The sequence below is a fragment of the Oncorhynchus keta genome, chromosome 21, assembly GCF_023373465.1.
Source record: "Oncorhynchus keta strain PuntledgeMale-10-30-2019 chromosome 21, Oket_V2, whole genome shotgun sequence".
Taxonomy (NCBI): domain Eukaryota; kingdom Metazoa; phylum Chordata; class Actinopteri; order Salmoniformes; family Salmonidae; genus Oncorhynchus; species Oncorhynchus keta.
Genome location: NC_068441.1, coordinates 13,558,713 through 13,579,313, shown reverse-complemented (window position 1 = coordinate 13,579,313; position 20,601 = coordinate 13,558,713). Strand labels below are relative to the sequence as shown.

The following is a 20,601-nucleotide window of genomic DNA, read 5'->3' as shown; positions in this document are numbered from 1 at the left end:
TCTCCAGAGGTCGACCGATTAATCGGAATGGCCGATTAATTAGGTCCGATTTCAACAATCGTAAATCTGTATTTTTGGGTGCCGATTTCTGATTATTAAAAAAAGAAAAAAGAATTGTTACCTTTTATTTAACTAGGCAAGTCAGTTAAGAACACATTCTTGTTTTCAATGACAACCCACAGTTCCTAGGCAAACTGCCTTGTTCAGCGGCAGAACAACAGATTTTCACCTTGTCAGCCCAGGGGTTCCAATCTTGCAACTGCACAGTTAACTAGTCCAAAGCTCTAACCATTGCACTCCACGAGTAGCCTGCCTGTTACACGAATGCAGTAGAAGCCAAGGTAAATAACTAGCTAGTATTAAACTTATCTTATAAAAAAACAATAAATCCTAATCACTAGTTATAACTACTAATCCAGTTTAGCAGGAAATATTAACCAGGTGAAATTGTGTCATTTCTCTTGCGTTTATTGCACGCAGAGTCAGGGTATATGCAACAGTTTGAGGCTGCCTGGCTCATTGCGAACTAATTTGCCAGAATTTTACGTAATTATGACATGCATTGAAGGTTGTGCAATGTAACAAGAATATTTAGACTTAGGGATGCCACCCGTTAGATAAAATATTCCGTATTTCACTGAAATAATAAACGTTTTGTTTTCGAAATTATAGTTTCCGGATTCGATCATATTAATGCCCAAAGGCTCGTATTTCTGTGTGTTATTATATTATAATTATAAGTCTGATTTGATTGAGCAGCAGCAGGCCCGTAATCATCCATTCAAACAGCACTTTCGTGTGTTTTGCCAGCAGCTCTTCGCAAGCACAGCGCTGTTTATGACTTCAAGCCTATCAGCCTAATGGCTGGTGTAACCAATGTGAAATGGCTAGCTAGTTAGCGGGGTGTGCGCTAAATACTGTTTCAAACGTCACTCGCTTTTAGATTTGGAGTAGTTATTCCCCTTGCGCTGCAAGGGCCGTCACTTTTGTGGAGCGATGGGTAACGATGCTGTGAATGTTGTCGAAGTGTTCCTGGTTCGAGCCCAGGAAGGGGCGAGGAGTGGGACGGAAGCTATACTGTTACACTGGCAATACTATAGTGCCTATAACAACATCCAATAGTCAAAGGTATATGAAATGCCAATGGTATAGAGAGAAATAGTCCTATAAATACTACATTAACTACCACTTAACCTCTTACCTTGGTATATTGAAGTCTCATGTTAAGGAACCACCAACTTTCATATGTTCTCATTTTCTGAGCAAGAAACTTAACTTCTTGAAGCTAGGGGGCACTATTTTTATGTTTGGAAAAATAACGTTCCCAAAGTAAACGGCCTACTTCTCAGGACCAGATGCTAGAATATGCATATAATTGACAGATTAGGATAGAAAACTCTAGTTTCCAAAACTGTCAAATTATTGTCTGAGTATAACAGAACTGATATTGCAGGCGAAACCCTGAGAAAAATCAAACCAGGAAGTGGCTTCTATTTTGAAAACTCCATGTTCCATAGCCTCCCATTGCTCAATTTAAAGGGATATCAACCAGATTCCTTTTCCTATCGCTTCCTCAAGGTGTCAGTCTTCAGACATAGTTTCAGGCTTTTATTTTGAAGAATGAGCGTGAACGGCCATATTGCGTAAGCGGATAGGTAGGGGCTCTGAGTGAATTGTGCGCAAAAAGAGAAAGGCGGCCATTGTTACTCCCGGTCCTAGTGAAAAAGCCAGCTTTCCCGGTTGATATATTATCGAATAGATATTTGAAAAACACCCTGAGGATTGATTATAAAAAACATCTGACATGTTTCTGTGGACATTATGGATATAATTTGGAATTTGTCTGTGTTATCGTGACCGCTCTTTCTGGTGGATTCCTGGGCATAACGCACCATACTAACGGAGGTATTTGGATATAAAAAATATGTTTATGGAACAAAAGGAACATTTGTTGTCTAACAGAGTCTCGTGAGTGAAAACATCCGAAGATCAAAGGTAAACAATTAATTTGATTGCTTTTCTGATTTTCGTGACCAAGTAACCTGATGCTAAGTGTACTTATTGTTTTGTCAAGAGATCGATAAACTTACACATACGCTTGTATTGCTTTCGCTGTAAAGCATAATTTCAAAATCTGAGACGACAGGTGGATTAACAAAAGGATAAGCTGTGTTTTGCAATATTGCACTTGTGATTTCATGAATATGAATATTTTCTAGTAATATTATTTAACTGTGGCGCTATGCTATTCAGCGTTGCTGATGAGAATTATCCCGGATTCGGTATGGGTGGTTCAGAGAGGTTAAACGTTAGCTTTTTTTACATGGCACAAATTCAACATTGTTTTTGCATTATTTAAACCAAATTGAACATATTTAATTATTTATTTGAGGCTAAGTTAAAATAAGTGTTAATTCAATATTGTTTTAATTGTCATTATTACAAATTTTGTACAATTATTTTTTTATTTATTATTAATAATAATAATACATGTTTAAATTGGCCAATTAAACTGTATCGACTGTTTTGGTCCTCCAATAATCGGTATCGGCGTTGAAAAATCATCGGTCGACCTCTACTCCAGAGATGTTCCGTCGGGTTCTGGCAGGGCCACTCAAGGCATTTGACTTGTCCCGAAGCCACTGCTCCATTGTCTTGGCTGTGTGCTTAGGGTCGTTGTCCTGTTGAAAGGTGAACCTTCGCCCCAGTCTGAGGTCCTGAGCGCTCTGGAGCAGGCTTTCAGAAAGGATCTGTACTTTGCTCATCTTTCCCTTCGACCCGGACTAGACCTCCCAGTCCCTGCCACTGAAAAACTCCAAGCTTTTACTGAGTGGCTTCCGTCTAGCCACTGTACCATAAAGGCCTGATTGGTGGAATGTTGCAGAGATGGTTGTCCTTCTGGAAGGTTCTACCATCTCCACAGAGCAACTCTGGAGCTCTGTCAGAGTGGCCATTGGGTTCTTGGGAACCTCCCTGTCCAAGGCCCTTCTCCGATGGCTCGGTTTGACCAGGTGGCCAGCTCTATGAAGAGTCTTTCTTTCAATTTAAGAATGATGGAGGCCACTGTATTCTTGGGGACCTTCAATGCTGCAGAAATGTTTTGGTACCCTTCCCCAGATCTGTGCCTCGACAAATCAATCATGTCTCGGAGAGCTACGGACAAGTCCTTCGACCTCATGGCTTGGTTTTTGCTCTGACATGCGCTATCAAGTGTAGGACCTTACATAGACATCACGTCCAATCAATTGAATTTACCACCGGTGGACTCCAATCAAGTTGTAGAAACATCAAGGATGATCAATGGAAACAAGGATGCACCTGAGCTCAATTTCAAGTCTCAAGGCAAAGGGTCTGACTACTCAAATAAAACAGATCCCTTATTACCTATTTTTTTAGATATAAATTTGCAAAATCTGTTTTTACTTTGTCATTATTGGGTATTGTGTGTAGATTGATGAATATATTTTATAATCCATTTTAGAATAAGGCTGCAACGTAAAAGGTGCAAAAAGTCAAGGGGTTTGAATACTTTCCGAATGCATGTAGACCTACAAGCTTCACAAGAAAAGTGCATACTCTTGTTACGTCTTTTTTAAACACCACAAAAGTGATCCTATATATGCATGTGTTTAGTCTCTCCCTCTGTGCTCTGAATCTGAGAGCCAGCCAGACAGCTTCTAGAGGATGTGTCGACAGTTCTGAATCTTTTCTAATACAGTGGCGTCCCTAGATGTCTCCTGGGGTTAAAATTCTCATTAGTAGTCATGGCCAGGCCCTAACCCTTTGAAAAGACTCTGGCTAATTAGCACCAATGGATGGCCTCCCAGTTAATTAACCAGAATGCTCCTTAAGGGGCTTTATCAAATGTTTAAGAAATTAACAAATTGCCAGTTTGCCAATTGTACCGAATTGATTTGTTCCTATTCAGGTTTTGAACTCATGCCCTTTGCCTCTGTTTAGCGAACCATCCGGTTGAGTTTAAAGGGATTTGGAATCCTGATTCACTTACCAAGACCAGAACCCGGTATATGGATAGACACTGCACTTAGATTTGTTATAAAAATCATTGCTTGTCCTGATTGCAGTTAAATGTTTTCCAGCTAATGAGGGGGTAGTTTGCTATTAGTTCTGACTCATAAAGATGGGCTGTATTGTAATTAGACAGCCACTGCATACTAGTTAGCAGTGATGGAGGCGACCCTGAAATAAGGGGCAGAAAGGCAGCGTAAACAGGCCAATGTGAATCATCTGTAAATCTTCACATATAAACCAACCATGTAGTGATATCACGCACGATGAAGCATTGGGCCTAGTAGCTTAATTCAGATCAGCATTTATTCGGGAAAAAAACAGACTTATAGTCCCTTCAAACGAATGGACTAATTAAATGTTGATGACAGAACACCCACAGTTTTCCTGTCATTGCACATTGTACCAAATGGTAGGTTGGATCTCACTTTGTGAGCAGAAAGACAAATGTATGCGATCTACAAAGCCATTTTGGGTAACCTCCCTATTTACCTCTGTAGTCTGGTCTCCTTCACCACCAGCAGTTACCATACCCAGTCTGCTAGGTGTTGCTACTAAGTCTCCAGGACATTTACAGTATTAGGCAAGACTGCCTTCTCTTATTGTGCACCAGACGCATGGAATAATCTACAATCCATGCTTCATCTAGATATGTTAGTGCCAGTGAATGAATTTAAAATATTGATGAGAGACTGTTCAGAGTAAATGCTTTTTTTTTTTAGGCTGGATCATGTATGTTTTAACTATGTAATGTACTGATTGTTGCTGCTTACTTGGCCAGGTCTCCCTTGAATGAGACTCTGGGTCTCAATGGGCTTTCCCTTGTTAAATAAAATAAGAGTCAAACTCTGTTTGAATGGAATGGACCCAACAGAACCTCTTACTCTCTCTGTACTGTAGTTACTTCCTTGTTTCTTCTACAACATCCTCAATAGGGCTGGGAATTTCCAGGGAGCTCCCAATACAATATTATCACGATACTTACGTGCTGATACGATATATATTGCGATTCTCACGATTCTATATGTATTGCGATACAATACTGTGATTGAGATTCGATGTTCCAAACACATTGCTCACGGTATGTCTGCAGCAGATGGACACAAAAAAGCAATGAGAACATGTTGTTTTGATCAGTCATGGAAATAAGTGCTGAAAACTAATTGGCTCCCTATTTTAAAAAAGACTGAGAACAAGCTATGAAGGAAAAATACTGGGGTTTTTGTGCAGGTGCAGCCAACTACACAAATATTACAATATTGCCAAAACTATACGATGTGTCAAATAATATCCCGATATGCAACTACTCCCCCCCCGTCACTAATCACCACTGTCCTTTCTCAGTTGATCTCGTCCTTGCCATTCTAAAGACATGTAGTTTAAGTCCTTGGCCTGTGTAAGCCAAGGTCATGTCCCGGCCATGACAGGAATTAGAGGAGATCTGGAGGAGGCTCCATTAAGCCATGGTGGAAGGCGTGAACCATGACGTCTGCCTGTTTGGGATGGGAGCAGTGTTGTGGTAGAAAGGGGGAACAAAGGTGAGGCAGGAGTAGTGGAGCATGGCTACAGGATTTAGATCACGGAGATTTGCATCAATCGGCAATGTGAGGAACAGGAGGGCCTAATCTGCTGCAGACAGGCTTAGAGGGAGAACAAACTCAAGACTCTGGGTGTCCAGATAGGACGTTTAGCAATTAGCATAGTTATTAAGAGACGTCATAGGGAGACGTAATTGCAGGTGTCGGGTCATGAGGGAAGGTAAGACTGAGGAAAGATGTTTGGATGCTCAGTCTGTCAAAGTGCACTCTCATACTGGGATGACTTGTGCAAGATGTGGGAGCTACGGAAGTGTGAACATTTGACCATTGTTGCAAGAGGAATAGATGTAGGCCTAGTGAAGGTCAATGCCCTACAGTAGCCTATATCCTGATTTTTATTTTTTACAATATTGCTCTTTATTCTTCCATTTCAACTGCTGCCGTTTCCTAATTATCATCAGTAAAGAAGAACTGAATTGACTGGATTGGTATGAGTGCATTCCTTCATTACGTTCTTGCTTTGGAGGCTGCCAAATTCAGAATGATCGCAGACCTTCTAAATTATTGAAAAGGCCTAAACACCTCTTATGAGCTACAGAAATGGCTATTAACCTTGGCGAAATTATATTCAAATCCAGTTATAGCTAACTTGGTCTACTGTATCCCCCACGGGAAGGAAATGTAAATGTGCTCTTGCTGTAGACAGATGGGAAAACCGCCTGACTTTTGAAGTTCCAGCAACCAGAGTCGTCGCAGCCCCCACCCCCTCGCTAAAATATTCAGGACAGAGTCTCATTGAGCGCCTCTTTCGCTACAGAATCCCACTCACAACGCTGACGTTGGGCTGAGGCTGGTTAGTACTACGGGGCAAGAGCTGTGACATTTTTTTTTTGCAAATGTTCAAATTCAGCACAGTGTGGCAACAGTAAAATAATAATTGAAAAGCCAGAGGATTATCTCGCTGTGCAGACAAGAATTTAGGAGATTGATTTATGAGGAGAAAAAAAACCACCCATAACTTTCTCTCCCCCACATTCCCCATCTGAAATATTGTGATCTCCTGCGCATTGTTATTGACAAATCATTGGAAATTGAATTCTCTGTGGAGCAGATGACTGTCATAGCCGATGAGACTCCATTGTGACTCTACCTGCCTGTCAGTCAGTCATCTTGAACGGGCTCTGATACTGTGCCACAGACAACAGCCTCCTGGATCGTTACTCTTATCACGTCGGCAGTGGGCCCATAAGAGAGAGAGGGTATCAGTACCAGGTGCTACAGCCAGGAAACTTAGATTAGAAGTTCTGCATAAATTTACCACTGGGGTAGAATAGCGGTGCTGAAGTCAGTGCGCGTGTGCCGTCACTGAGTAAAAATATTAATTGTTTGGAGTTGTTTGGATTGCTGGCAGACATCCAGGGCCCTGCAGATTGCGCTGAGGCTCGCATGTAGATGAAGTGAACACAAGGAGAGGCAGAAAGGAAGGTGGGGGTGCTTTAACCTCTGAAGCTGAGGGAAATTAACACACCCATCTAGGCTAGAATCTGGAGGCAAAATTGCTGAGCTCAACAACACAGCCTATCTTGATATCTCAATAACACAAGGGTAAGAGAATACTACAATATATCTATCTAATGCTATCCAATTGAATCTAGTTACTTCCTTTATCACATGCACACTGGAAACTCTGGTTACTAGCATCATCTTAAAAATCGAACATTTTTTTCAATATAAAGATGTGCAATGTAATACAACTTGGCAGTGTGTGCTTTTTCATTATCCGAAGCCTTCTTCCAGATAGCTGTAGTAGCTAGGGACTGTCTCATTATACCAACGAGATGAAAATGTATGCTTACTTAGCACCATACACAGAATACCAAACTAGATTTTTCAAGCAGCAAGTACCCATGTGTGAGTAGGGGGGATGGTCTTCTGCTCTTGCTAAGAGTGTTGTTCGAGTTAGCCTAGTCGTGGGAGGGAGAGTAATACAGTAACTGTGTCCAGGGCTTCAGGCAGATAATATGTGGGTAGAAGTAGGTACCAGGGAAACTGTGCACTCCGTGCATATCACCTCTGAATAAAGGGAAATAATGCTGATTACATTGATCATAATAGAAATTATGCCCGCAGACAAATGCTTTGAAAGGCTGGTCATGGCAAACATCATCCCAGACACCCTGTGGGCACAATATGTGGTCCTTCTGTGGCTCAGTTGGTAGAGCATGGCGCTTGTAACGCCAGGGTAGTGGGTTCGATTCCCGGGACCACCCATACGTAGAATGTATGCACACATGACTGTAAGTCGCTTTGGATAAAAGCGTCAGCTAAATGGCATATTATTATTATTATTATATAATCTGAAATACAAACAAAAAACAAATGCATCCAACAAGTTTGTAGAGTCACAAGGTTGATGTAATCATTGTGTGCTAAGAATATGGGACCAAAGTGCTGGAGTACAGATCCAAATCACCAATTTTCACTGCCCCAATATTTGTGAAGCTCACCATATGTTTAGTCTACTTTCGCAACAGCAATATAACTTTCAGTATAGACATTGTGGCCAATACGAATAGTCCAATAAAGCACTCAGCGACCTTCAAACTGTGACCCCAAATAGCCCATACAAGTAATTTCTCATAAAACCCAGACAAAACAAATGTATCCATAGAATAGTCCTTTGGAGGAAGTGTTGACACGTCTGTAAACATTTGTATCCAAAAGCATAATTGAGAAATAATTCATAAAAGTTGGCATATTTATGACATTTTGGCTTTACCCAGGCCTCATTTAAGACTCCAATATGTTTAATCGATTTCACATGAAGCTTTACTGCTCTGTAATATGAGTAGTATTTCATTTCTATAACATGTTGTACAATTTATGAATTGAAAATAACAATTTAGATGTTTCAATATATTGTTGAACATACTCAGCAAAAAAAAGAAATGTTCTCTAACTGTCAACTGAGTTCATTTTCAGCGAACTTAACATGTGTAAATATTTGTATGAACATAAGATTCAACAACTGAGACATGAATTGAACAAGTTCCACAGACCTGTGACTAACAGAAATTGAATAATGTGTCCCTGAACAAAGGGGGGGTCAAAATCAAAAGTCAGTATCTGGTGTGGCCACCAGCTGCATTAAGTACTGCAGTGCATCTCCTCCTCATGGACTGCAACAGATTTGCCCATTCTTGCTGTGAGATGTCACCCCACTCTTCCAGCAAGGCACCTGCAAGTTCAGACATTTCTGGGGTGAATGGCTCTAGCCCTCACCCTCCGATCCAACAGGTCCCAGACGTGTTCAATGTGATTGAGATCCGGGCTCTTCGCTGGCCATGGCAGAACACTGACATTCCGGTCTTGCAGGAAATCACGCACAGAACGAGCAGTATGGCTGGTGGCATTGTCATGCTGGAAGGTCATGTCAGGATGAGCCTGCAGGAAGTGTACCACATGAGCGAGGAGGATGTCTTCCATGTAACGCAAAGCGTTGAGATTGCCTGCAATGACAACAAGCACAGTCTGATGATGCTGTGACCCTCCACCTCCAAATCGATCCCGCTCCAGAGTACAGGCCTTTGTGTAACGCTCATTGCTTCGACAATAAAATCACCCCTGGTGAGACAAAACCGCGACTCGTCAGTGAAGAGCACTTTTTGCCAGTCCTGTCTGGTCCAGCGACGGTGGGTTTGTGCCCATAGGCTACATTGTTGCCGGTGATGTCTGGTGAGGACCTGCCTTACTACAACAGCCCTACAAGCCCTCAGTCCAGCCTCTCTCAGCCTATTGCATACAGTCTGAGCACTGACTGAGGGATTGTGCCTTCCTGGTGTAACTCTAACTCGAGCGGTTGTTGTTGCCATCCTGTACCTGTCCCGCAGGTGTGATGTTCAGATGTACCAATTCTGTGCAGGTGTTGTTACATGTGGTCTGTCACTGCGAGGAGATGATCAGCTGCCCGTCCTGTCCCCTGTAGCGCTGTCTTAGGCGTCTCACAGTACAGAAATGGCAATTTATTGCCCTGGCCACATCTGCAGTCCTCATGCCTCCTTGTAGCATGCCTAAGGCACGTTCACACAGATGAGCAGGGACCCTGGGCATCTTTCTTTTGGTGTTTTTCAGAATCAGTAGAAAGGCCTCTTTTAGTGTCATAAATCTTCAGAACTGTGACCTTAATTGCCTACCGTCTGTAAACTGTTAGTGTCTTAATGACCGTTCCACAGATGCATGTTCATTAACTGTTTATGGTTCATTGAACAAGCATGTGAAAGTGTTTAAAACTCTTTACAATGAAGACCTGTTATTTGGATTTTTATGAATTATCTTTGAAAAGACAAGGTTTCTTTTCTTGATGAGTTTAATATACTCTACGGGAATATCAAAGTTCCAGAATGTTCTCTGCTAATTTTAAAAAGGTATGGCCCATTTTATACAGAGAAAATGACATACTTTGTTTTTAAATCACAATGTAAGAAAATCATAGCCCTTCATTTACTTGTATCATTGCACATCCTGCAAACCACCAGCAGAGGGCAACTATTTTGAATCCATTTCACTGCTACTTTGATATGCCCGTAGAGTGTATAATCCCTTTAACAGGCAGCTCAACCGGGCAGTTCAGCTAATTTTGACAACTAATTTTAAAAATGAAAACGCATTCATTTTATTAGGCATATTTAGTCATGTCAACCGATGTAATTTAGTCAAATGATCAGGTGGTTTTCATTATCGGAATCCAGTATTTTTTTTAAACAAACATTCAAAAATGGTTAAACCAGGACGTGAATGTTTGGTTTTTCTAACATCACACATTTCAGTACTATTTGTATATAAAATGGAAATTATTACATTATAATAAAACTCAAACAATTTTGGAATTAAATTAAAATGTTAGGAACTCTTGGGAAAAAAATGCTCTACAAGGCGGTTGAGTTGCCGATTTAAGGGAAAGAAATTTAGTCAAAGCTAGCAATTATGTACAAATTGTTATAGGATTTTTTTGGTCTGTGCAAATGGTAAATATTAATATTATAATTTTTTAAATTCCATCTGCCTGTTATCTTCAATATGTTTCACAATATTATTCAGTCATGTAATTTTACAGATGTTGGGCTGTTCGACAAAAAGATATTGGTCGACTAAAATCAGTCTGTTCTTTCGACCAATCGATTGGTTTACATTTTTAAAAGTATTTTTCCATATACAGCGCATTTTCCTAAATCTACTCACAATACCCTTGTTAGGACACTAGAGAAGCTTTAACCAAGTTTAATTATTCCCAAAGGTTCTGTACAGCTGTAATTCAGACAGCAAAACATTTTACCACCACAGTTTTATAGATCCCACTTAAGACACTCATTCTCTCCCATCCTTACATATTATGGTTCTACAGGAAGGTAGGTCAAATGAATTGTCCATACAGCTCCAAGACAGGATTGTGTCGAGGCAATCTGGGGTATCTGGGGAAGGATACCAAAAACTGCCTGCAGCATTGAAGGCTCAAGAACACTGGCCTCCATTATTCTTAAATGGAAGAAGTTTGGAACCACCAAGACTCTTCCTAGAGCTGGCCGCCCGGACAAACTGAGCAATCGGGGGTGAAGGGTCTTGGTCAGGGAGGAGACCAAGAACCCAATGGTCACTGACAGAGTTCCAGAGTTCCTCTGTGGAGATGGGAGAACCTTCCAGAAGGACAACCATCTCTGCAGCACTCCACCAATCAGGTTTTTGTGGTAGATGGCCAGATGGAAGCCACTCTTCAGTAAAAGGCACATGACAGCCCACTTGAAGTTTGCCAAATGGAACCTAAAGGACTTTCAGAAACAAGATTGAACGCTTTGGCCTGAATGCCAAGCGTCACGTCAGGAGGAAACCTGGCACCATTCCTACGGTGAAGCATGGCGGTGGCAGCATCATGCTGTGTTGATGTTTTTCAGCAGCAGGTACTGGGAGACTAGTCAGGATTGACGCAAAGAGGAACAGAGCAAAGTACATTGAGATTATTGATGAAAACCAGCGTTCAGGACATCAGACTGGGGCGAAGGTTCACCTTCCATCAGGACAACAACCCAAAGCACACAGCCAAGACAACGCGGAATGGCTTCAGGACAAGTCTCCGAATGTCCTTGAGTGGACCAGCCAGAGCCCGGACTTGAACCCTATCGAACAACTCTGGAGAGACCTGAAAATAACTGCAGCGACGCTCCCCATCCAACCAAACAGAGCTTGAGAGAATCTGCAGAGATTGGGAGAAATTCCCCAAATACAGGTGTGCCAAGTTTGTAGTGTCACAGCCAAGAACACTCTGCTGTAATCGCTTCCAAAAATGTGTTTCAACAAAGTACTGAGTAAAGGGTCTGAATACTTATGTAAATGTGATATTTAAAAAATAAAAATGTAATTATACATTTGCAAAAAAATCTCAACTGTTTTTGCTTTGTCATTATGGGGTATTGTGTGTAGCTGGACGAGTAAAAAAAACTAATACATTTTAGAATGAGGCTGTAACGTAAAATGTGGAAAAAGTAAAAGGAGTCTGGATACTTTGAATGCACTGTGTATGTATGTGTATATGTATGATATACCGCTTATACTCATAATTATGAGCATATAAACAGTAAACATGTTAATTTACATTAATATTTTGACAACTATTTTATTCATATTTGATATCAGTCATTTACCTATGCCGGTCTTCAATTATAAAGGGAGCAGACAATGTTAATTAAAATGCATACTTTTTTATCATTATTTAAAAAGTCTTTGCAAATTTCAATACAAAATGAGTTTACCCTAACTGGGCAACTCAACCGGCTGTTTGAGATGTGTTATCCAATTTTAAGTCATGCAAATGTATTTATTTTTGGCCTATATTAGGGCTAAATACAAACGTTTCAGCCCAAACAAAATGTCATCTATGTACTTCTGTGTGCCAGTTAAAGGGTTTTTAATTAGACAAAACATTTTTTTCAATAATCATGTTTCTATTTTTCAATATTCATGAATTAAAAGGTTTACTCAGCGATATGAAGTAGACTGCATAGTGGGTCAATTTCCGCAAAACAACTTAGAGCGTTGAAGCACGAGGCTCAACATCTACGCTGTTTTGATGCCCTGGCTACCACGCTGTGAACAGTTAGATGCCCGTGCACATGTGCAGATACTGTGTGTGACTGTGTGAGAGTGAAGTGTTGCATCTCACTCATCATAATATCTCCGGTGTTGCTTGTGGCCACGTCTAGCTTTAATGTAAAAAAAAGTTTTTAAAAAGTTGTTCAAATGAAAATATGACTTATATTAGAGCAAGCGGTAAAGCTTCATATGACACCAATGTTTTCTTTGTAGCACCTACATATTAAACACGAGTTAATGGAGTCCTGTGTAAGACAAAATGTAATACATTTTCTACATTTTATGAATTATTTCTCAATTATGTTTTTAGATACAAATGTCAATTATGTCAACCATCCAGCGTGAAAATCTCTGTCTGGGTTTCGTGAGGAATCACTCGTACTACTTTCAAAAACATGTTCTTCACAACTAAATAACACTGCTGTAGTACAGAGGACATTAGCTACTCTAATTGTGTCAGTATATTTCATGGAGGTTTGGAAAGAGTAAACAAAGACATCCAGCCACATCCACTCCCAAGTTGATCTTTATCCCCAGGTGTCACTGACAAAATGCTACAACTGTGCAAACCCCAAAACATCTGTCATGGTGCACAAAGTAAAAATTCATAGAATCTATTTAGCAACATTAAAACGTTATCTACATTAATTATAAAGCTTAAAGTCCGAATAGCACTGACCTTTGAACTATTAGCATATCTTGAAAGCTGACATTACTATTAAACACTTGTCAGCATTTTAGTCAGTCAACTAGGGTCAAAGGTTGCATAGTGAATTATCACAGGAAAAACCGAGGTCAATCAATGACATTTTGGTTTTATACTCGATACACCTCCGTGACATTGTTTTCACATGATCAGCCTTGCAAAACAACTAGCTCAAATTGTTTCCACGCAAATATACCTAATTAATTAGCAGCTATTCTGTTGTCAATGACACTTAATACTCAATTCAGCACTACAGTTTTACCACTGCAACAATAGCGATCCAGCACAATGACACTATATAGTATCTATTAAAATCGGCATTTAAAAAATTACCAAGCTGATTGGATAAAGGTACTTTATCTAGTGGCTCTAACGTTGCACTACACAAGGACAGTGAAGACAAACGCATGCAGATCTTGTGATGGAAATCAAATATGACAGTGCTGATGTCGTGTTCTAATAATAGTTGTCTTTTGAACGTGTATTATGAAATGTCATTACATTTATCTCGCTGTTGGTAAGATAATGGACTGGACACGCTCATCAGCGAGCTGTTTCTCAACTTTAAGCTGTCCGTTTCTGGCTACAGCTGCCAGGCTGGCAAGCTCGAGACCTGTCGGTGACAATGACAGCGAATGCACTACACTGGAACCAGCCATTATAACATCAGAAGAACATTTATAAATTATGTCGGTACCTTGAATTTGTCAAGAAACAAGTGCTTGGCGCTTGCTCCACGTAGTCCTCTCGCTACAGTCTGGGACACGATGGATGCCGCCATGTTGACGCGGAAAAGATCACTGTGAAGGACCATGTGCGCGCAATCTGACCAGTGATAGGGAGGCTGGCGGAAGTGGGCGTTGCAAAAATATTCAACCGAGAAGGGTCTGGGCGCATAGAGGAAAGTTGCGGAGTTTAGTCGGGGAGGTGAAAGTGCAACATCTGAAAATCGGACACTAATGTAGTTTTCCAACAGCAAGGCTCAGATTAACATGACCACGGTTGCCATTGTTTATAAAAGTTTTGCTTTATAATGTTTAAATAAACATATCTCCAATCTCCATATCACTCACAAACTGATATCATGTGTGTACATTGTAGGCTACAATCTAGTGAGAGAGCCTCAAACATTTGTACTGTATGAATGGCAAATTGGTTCTTGTTTGAGTCATGTCTTTAGCAGGCGCCCGAACAAATCACTTGGATTGGCCTTTGATTTTCATAGCGGCATGTTTTTTTTTCATGGGACCTCTTATGTTTGCACGCCATAGGAGGATGGTGGCTCCTTAATTGGGGAGGACAGCCTCATGGTAATGGCTGGAGCGGAATAGCTGGAATGGTGTCAAATGGTTTCCATGTGTTTGATGCCATTTAATTTGCTCTATTCCATTTGCTGTCCTCCCCTCAGCAGCATCCATGAGAGCAAACACTTTTTATGGGTGTTATAGTGAAGACCATAGTCAGCTCGTGAGTTTCAATTTGGGGAAGCTTACATTTTATCCTACCAAGGCACACCTGTTAATTAAAATTATTTCCAGGTGACTACGTCATGAAGATGGTTGAGAGAATGGCAAAGAATGTGCAAAGCTGTCATCAAGGCAAACGGTTACTACATGATTCCATATGTGCTATTTAATAGTTTGATGTCTTCACTATTATTCTACAATGTGGAAAATAGTAAAAAATAAAAGAACCTTTGAATGAGTAGGTGTGTCCAAACTCTTGACTAGTACTGTATATACAAACAAAACAACTAAAGAATAATGTGTGTTTAGAGTTCTTCAAGTTTTAATGTCACATGCCCAAGTACAGTGAAATGCCTTTCTTGCAAGCTGTAAACCAAACAATACAATAATTAATGTCATACTACATACAACATAATGAAGCACAAAAACTAAAATGAGAAAAACAAGTGAAAGTAAGAAAGCATATTATAACAGTGTCAGTCAGTTCCAGTAGCATATGTACAATGTGCAGGGATACTGGAGTGATAAAGGTAGAAAATGTATGAATAAAGGTGTATGATAAACAGAGTAACAGCAGCATATATGATTGTATGCGAGTGGGTGTGAATGCAAGTGCATATTATGTGTGTGAGAAAATGAGTGTGTTATTATGTTTGTGTGTGTAGTGTCCTCTGTGTGAGTTTGAGAGTGTCTGTGTGGGCCTGTTCTGTCCCTATTTTGCCGTGACATGTTTTATAAAACGTTTGAAGGTAATTTTGCTGTTTGCTTGAGTAATTGGAGATGGGAGTTCCATGCGATCATGGCTTTGTATAATACTATGCATTGGTGTGAATTCGCTTTGGACTTGGGAACTGTGAAGAGATCCCTGGTAAATCAAATCAAATGTATTTGTCACATACACATGGTTAGCAGATGTTAATGCGATTGTAGCGAAATGCTTGTGCTTCTAGTTCCGACCATGCAGTAATATCTAACAGGTAATATAACCTAACAATTTCACAACAACTACCTTGTGTGTGTGTATAAGTGTAAAGGAATGAATACGAATATGTACATAAAAATATATAAATGAGTGATGGCCGAACGGCATAGGCAAAATGCAGTAGATGGTACCGTATATACAGATGAGATGAGTAATGTAGGGTATGAGAACATTATATAAAGTGGCATTATTTAAAGTGGCTAATGATACATTTAATTACATCAAGATGGCAAGATGCAGTAGATGGTATATCGTACAGTATATACATATGAGATGAGTAATGTAGGCTCAGTAAACATTATATTATATAAAGTGGCTAGTGATAAATTGATTACATCGATTCTTCCATTATTGAGTCAATATGTTGGCAGCAGCCACTCAATGTTAGTGATGGCTGTTTAACAGTCTGATGGCCTTGAGATAGAAGCTGTTTTTCAGTCTCTCCGTCCCCGATTTGATGCACCTGTACTGACCTCGCCTTCTGGATGATAGTGGGGTGAACAGGCAGTGGCTGGGGTAGTTGTTGTCCTTGATGATATTTTTAGCCTTCATGTAATATCGGGTGATGTAGGTGTCCTGGAGGGCAGGTAGTTTGCACCCGGTGACCTCACTACCCTCTGGAGAGCCTTCCGGTTATGGGCGGAGCAGCTGTCGTACCAGGCTGTGATACAGCCTGACAGGATGCTCTCAATTGTGCATCTGTAAAAGTTTATTTTTGGTGACAAGCCAAATTTCTTCAGCCTCCTGAGGTTGAAGAGGCGCTGCTGCGCCTTCTTCACCACGCTGTCTGTGTGGCTGGACCATTTCAGTTTGTCCGTGATGTGTACGCATAGGAACTTAACTCTCCACCCTCTCCACTACTGTCCCGTCAATGTAGATAGGGGGCTGCTCCCTCTGCTGTTTCCTGAAGTCCACGATCATCTCCTTTGTTTTGTTGACATTGAGTGTGAGGTTATTTTCCTGACACCACACTGAGGGCCCTCACCACCTCCCCGAAGGCCGTCTCGTCTTTGTTGGTAATCAAGCCCACTACTGTTGTGTCGTCTGCAAACATGATGATTGAGTTGGAGGTGTGCATAGCCACGCAGTCATGGGTGAACAGGGTGTACAGGAGGGGGCTGAGCATGCACCCTTGTGGGGCCCCAGTGTTGAGGATCAGCGAAGTGGAGATGTTGTTTCCTACCTTCACCGCCTGGGGGCGGGTGGTCAAAGTCCAGGGCCCAATTGCACAGGGAGGGGTTGAGACCCAGGGCCTCAAGCTTAATGATGATCTTGGAGGGTTCTATGGTGTCGAATGCTGAGCTGTATTCAATGAACAGCATTCTTAAATAGGTATTCCTCTTGTTTAGATGGGATAGGCCAGTGTGAGATTGCATCGTCTGTGGACCTGTTGGGGCGGTATGCAAACTGAAATTGGTCTAGGAGTGCAGGTAAGGTGGAGGTGATATGATCCTTGACTAGTCTCTCGATGAACTTCATGATGACAGAAGTGAGTGCTATGGGGCGATAGTCATTTAGTTCAGTTATCTTTGCCTTCTTGGGTACAGGAACAATGGTGGCAATCTTGATGCATGTTGGGACAACAGACTGGGATAGGGAGCGATTGAATATGTCCATAAACACACCACCCAGCTAGTCTGCGCATGCTCTGAGGACACATCTAGGGATGTCATCTGGGACAGCAGCCTTGCTAGGGTTAACGCATTTAAATGTCTTAATCACATAAGCCACGGGGAAGGAGTGTCACACCCTGATCTGTTTCACCTGTCCTTGTGATTGTCTCCACCCCCTCCAGGTATCGCTTATTTTCCACAGTGTATTTATCCCTGTGTTTCCAGTCTCTGTGCAAGTTCGTCTGGTATGTTTTCAAATCAACCAGCGTTTTTCCTGTTCTCCTGCCTTTTGCATTCTCTTTTTTCTAGTCCTCCCGGTTTTGACCCTTGCCTGTTTCTGGACTTTGTACCTGCCTGCCTTGACCACGAGCCGCCTGCCACACTGGACCTCCTGGACTCTGATTTGGTTTTGACCTTTTACCTGTCCACGACCATTCTCTTGCCTACCCCTTTGGATTAATAAACAATGTAAGACTCCAACCATCTGCCTCCTGTGTCTGCATTTGGGTCTCACCTTGTGCCTTGACAGTACAAACTGGCGGCCATGACAGACCCAGCAGACTTGGACCAGCTCTGCCAAGCTGTCTCCCTGCAGGGAGCCACCATTGGGAGACCTCGAGTTGCTACAGGGCCTTTTGGAAGGGCTCAGTTCCTTGACGAATCGACATGACCATGGGTTAAAGGTTATTATGGAGAAAATCAGGGAGTTACTCAGACTGTCTGCCACCTCTGAAAACCCCCAATCACCCTGTAATTGTTCCCCTATCTCGATTCCCCATGAACCCCGCTTACCTCCTCCAGTGCAATATTCGGGGAATCCTGGTACCTGCCGAGGTTTTCTATCACTGCTTCTAGGAGTAGTGGGTGGAGGAGTCAGGCGCAGAGAGCAGAGGTCGTTCAATCGTGGTTGTTTATTCCAGGACAACAAGTAATGGTGACGCCAAACACTAAGGCGCATCACTTAACTAGTCCAAAAGCAGGACCAAACAGTCCGGAGGAAAGGGTCCACGAGAATCCACACACATGAACAGAAAAACAAGCCCGCACAAAATCAGGTGGGCATACCTGATTTAAATAGCCCAAATCAAAACCCAAACAAGAAACAGGTGAGACTAATCAGACAAAACAAACTGAAACAGAAAAGGGGATCTGTGGCAGCTAGTAGGCCGGCGACGACAACCACCGAGCGCCGCCCAAACAGCAAGAGGAACCACCTTCGGCGGCATTCGTGACATTTTCTTTCACAGTGCTTGCTTATTTTTGAGCTACAGCCATCTTAATTTTCTTCAAATCGATCGAAGATAGCATATATCATTACGCTAATGTTTGAAAGGGCGCTCTCCTGGGCTACGGCAGTTTGGGAACAACAATCTGCAAATTGCTGCTTGGGGAGTCCAATCTGTCTCTCAGAGTGCTCATTGACTCTGGGGCTGATGAATGTCTTATGGATGGCACGATGGCTTCGGAGCTTGGTATTCCCACTCAGCCTATCTCTGTGCCCATGGATGCTAGGGCACTGGACGGCCGCTCTATAGGGGAAGTCACCCATAGTACTGTGCCCATTCAATTATGGGTTTCTGGTAACCACAGTGAGACCATACACTTCCTCCTCATTGCATCTCCCCATGTTCCGGTTGTGTTGGGAATTTCCTGGCTACGAAAACAAAATCATGTGATTGACTGGGCTCCAAGCTCCATCATGGATTGGAGTCATTTTTGCCATTCCCACTTCCTTCAAGCAGCACAGCCTTCCCCAAGTCGTCCTACTCAGGATGTTAGCAAGACTGTGGAAGGACAAGATGCTGCGCCCGTGCATTGACTACCGGGGACTTAACGATATCACTGTCAAAGGTCATTACCCCCTACCTCCCCTCTCCTCTGTGTTTGAACCTCTCCAGGGGGCTACCTTGTTTTCCAAGTTGGTCCTTTGGAATGCCTACCACCTAGTTCGGCTGTGCGAGGGGAATGAGTGGAAGACAGCCTTCCACACAGCCAGTGGACATTATGATTACCAGGTCATGCCATTTGGACTCACTGTCTTCCAGGCTTTGGTCAATGAAATGTTTCGGGACATGCTAAACCTGATTGTGTTCTTCTACCTGGACGACCTCCTGTTTGTTCCAGATCTGCCCAAGAAAATGTTCTCCATGTCAGACAGCTCCTTCAGGGACTCCTGGAGAACCAATTGTTCATGAATGCCGAGAAGTGAGTTCCACCGCTCTTCTATCAACTTTCTGGGATATGTCATTGCTGAGGGCAATGTTCAGACGGATCCTGGAAAGGTGAAAGCAGTGGTGGATTGGCTCCATCCAACGTCCAGGGTGCAGTTGCAACGGTTTCTTGGTTTTGCAAACTTCTACCGCCGTTTCATTCGGGATTACAGCACCTGGTGGACCCCCTCTCAGCACTCATCTCCCTTAAGGTACCGTTCAAATTATCTCCAGCTGTCAACAAAGCCTTTGTGGACCTGAAGCATCGGTTCACAACAGCACCTATTCTCATCCATCCGGACCCCTCGCATCAATTTGTGGTGGAAGTCGATGCTTCGGATGTTGGAGAGGGGCCATCCTGTCCCAGTGATCTGTCTAGGAACAAAAGCTTCATCCCTGTGTCTTCCTGTCCCATCGTCTCAATCTTGCTGAGAGGAACTATGATGTTAGCAACCGAGAACTCCTGGTGGTGAAGATGGCATTGGAGGAGTGGAGGCACTGGCTGGAAGGAGCAGAACAGCCATTCCTGGTCTGGACCGACCATCAAAACTTGGAATATCTCCGTTCAGCCAAGCGTCTCAACTCAAGGCAGGTCCGGTGGGCCCTTCTGTTTACCAGATTCAACTTTACCATTTCCTACCAGCCTGGGTCTAAAGATGTGAAGCCTGATGCTCTCACCAGCCTAAAGTTCCTCTGCCACACCCTCGACTTCTGAAACCATTCTCGCTACCTCATGCCTTGTTGTCACTGTGGATTGGGGTGTTGAAAACCTGGTTCGCGAGGCGCAACGCTCCCAACCTGGACCTGAAGGGGCCCGACTAACCGGCTGTTTGTCCCTAACCCAGTCCGGTCCCGGGTCCTGGAATGGGCTCATTCCTCCAGGCTAACCTGTCACCAAGGGTCCCGTCGTACACTAG

The 20,601-nt window shown here is 42.4% G+C and overlaps 1 protein-coding gene across 2 annotated transcripts in view; it reads right to left on the bottom strand.

Moving 5' to 3' along the window:
• Nucleotides 1-14,276, bottom strand: part of LOC118400160 (succinate--CoA ligase [GDP-forming] subunit beta, mitochondrial-like) — a 144,106-nt gene extending 129,830 nt beyond the window's left edge. For both annotated transcript variants that reach the window (XM_035796712.2, XM_035796713.2), the window contains exon 1: nt 14,111-14,276. In XM_035796712.2, coding sequence (XP_035652605.1) covers nt 14,111-14,227 — 117 coding nt within the window. In that variant the 5' untranslated portion in view covers nt 14,228-14,276. The remainder of the gene's footprint in view (nt 1-14,110) is intronic.
• Between the last annotated feature and the right edge of the window lie 6,325 nt (nt 14,277-20,601).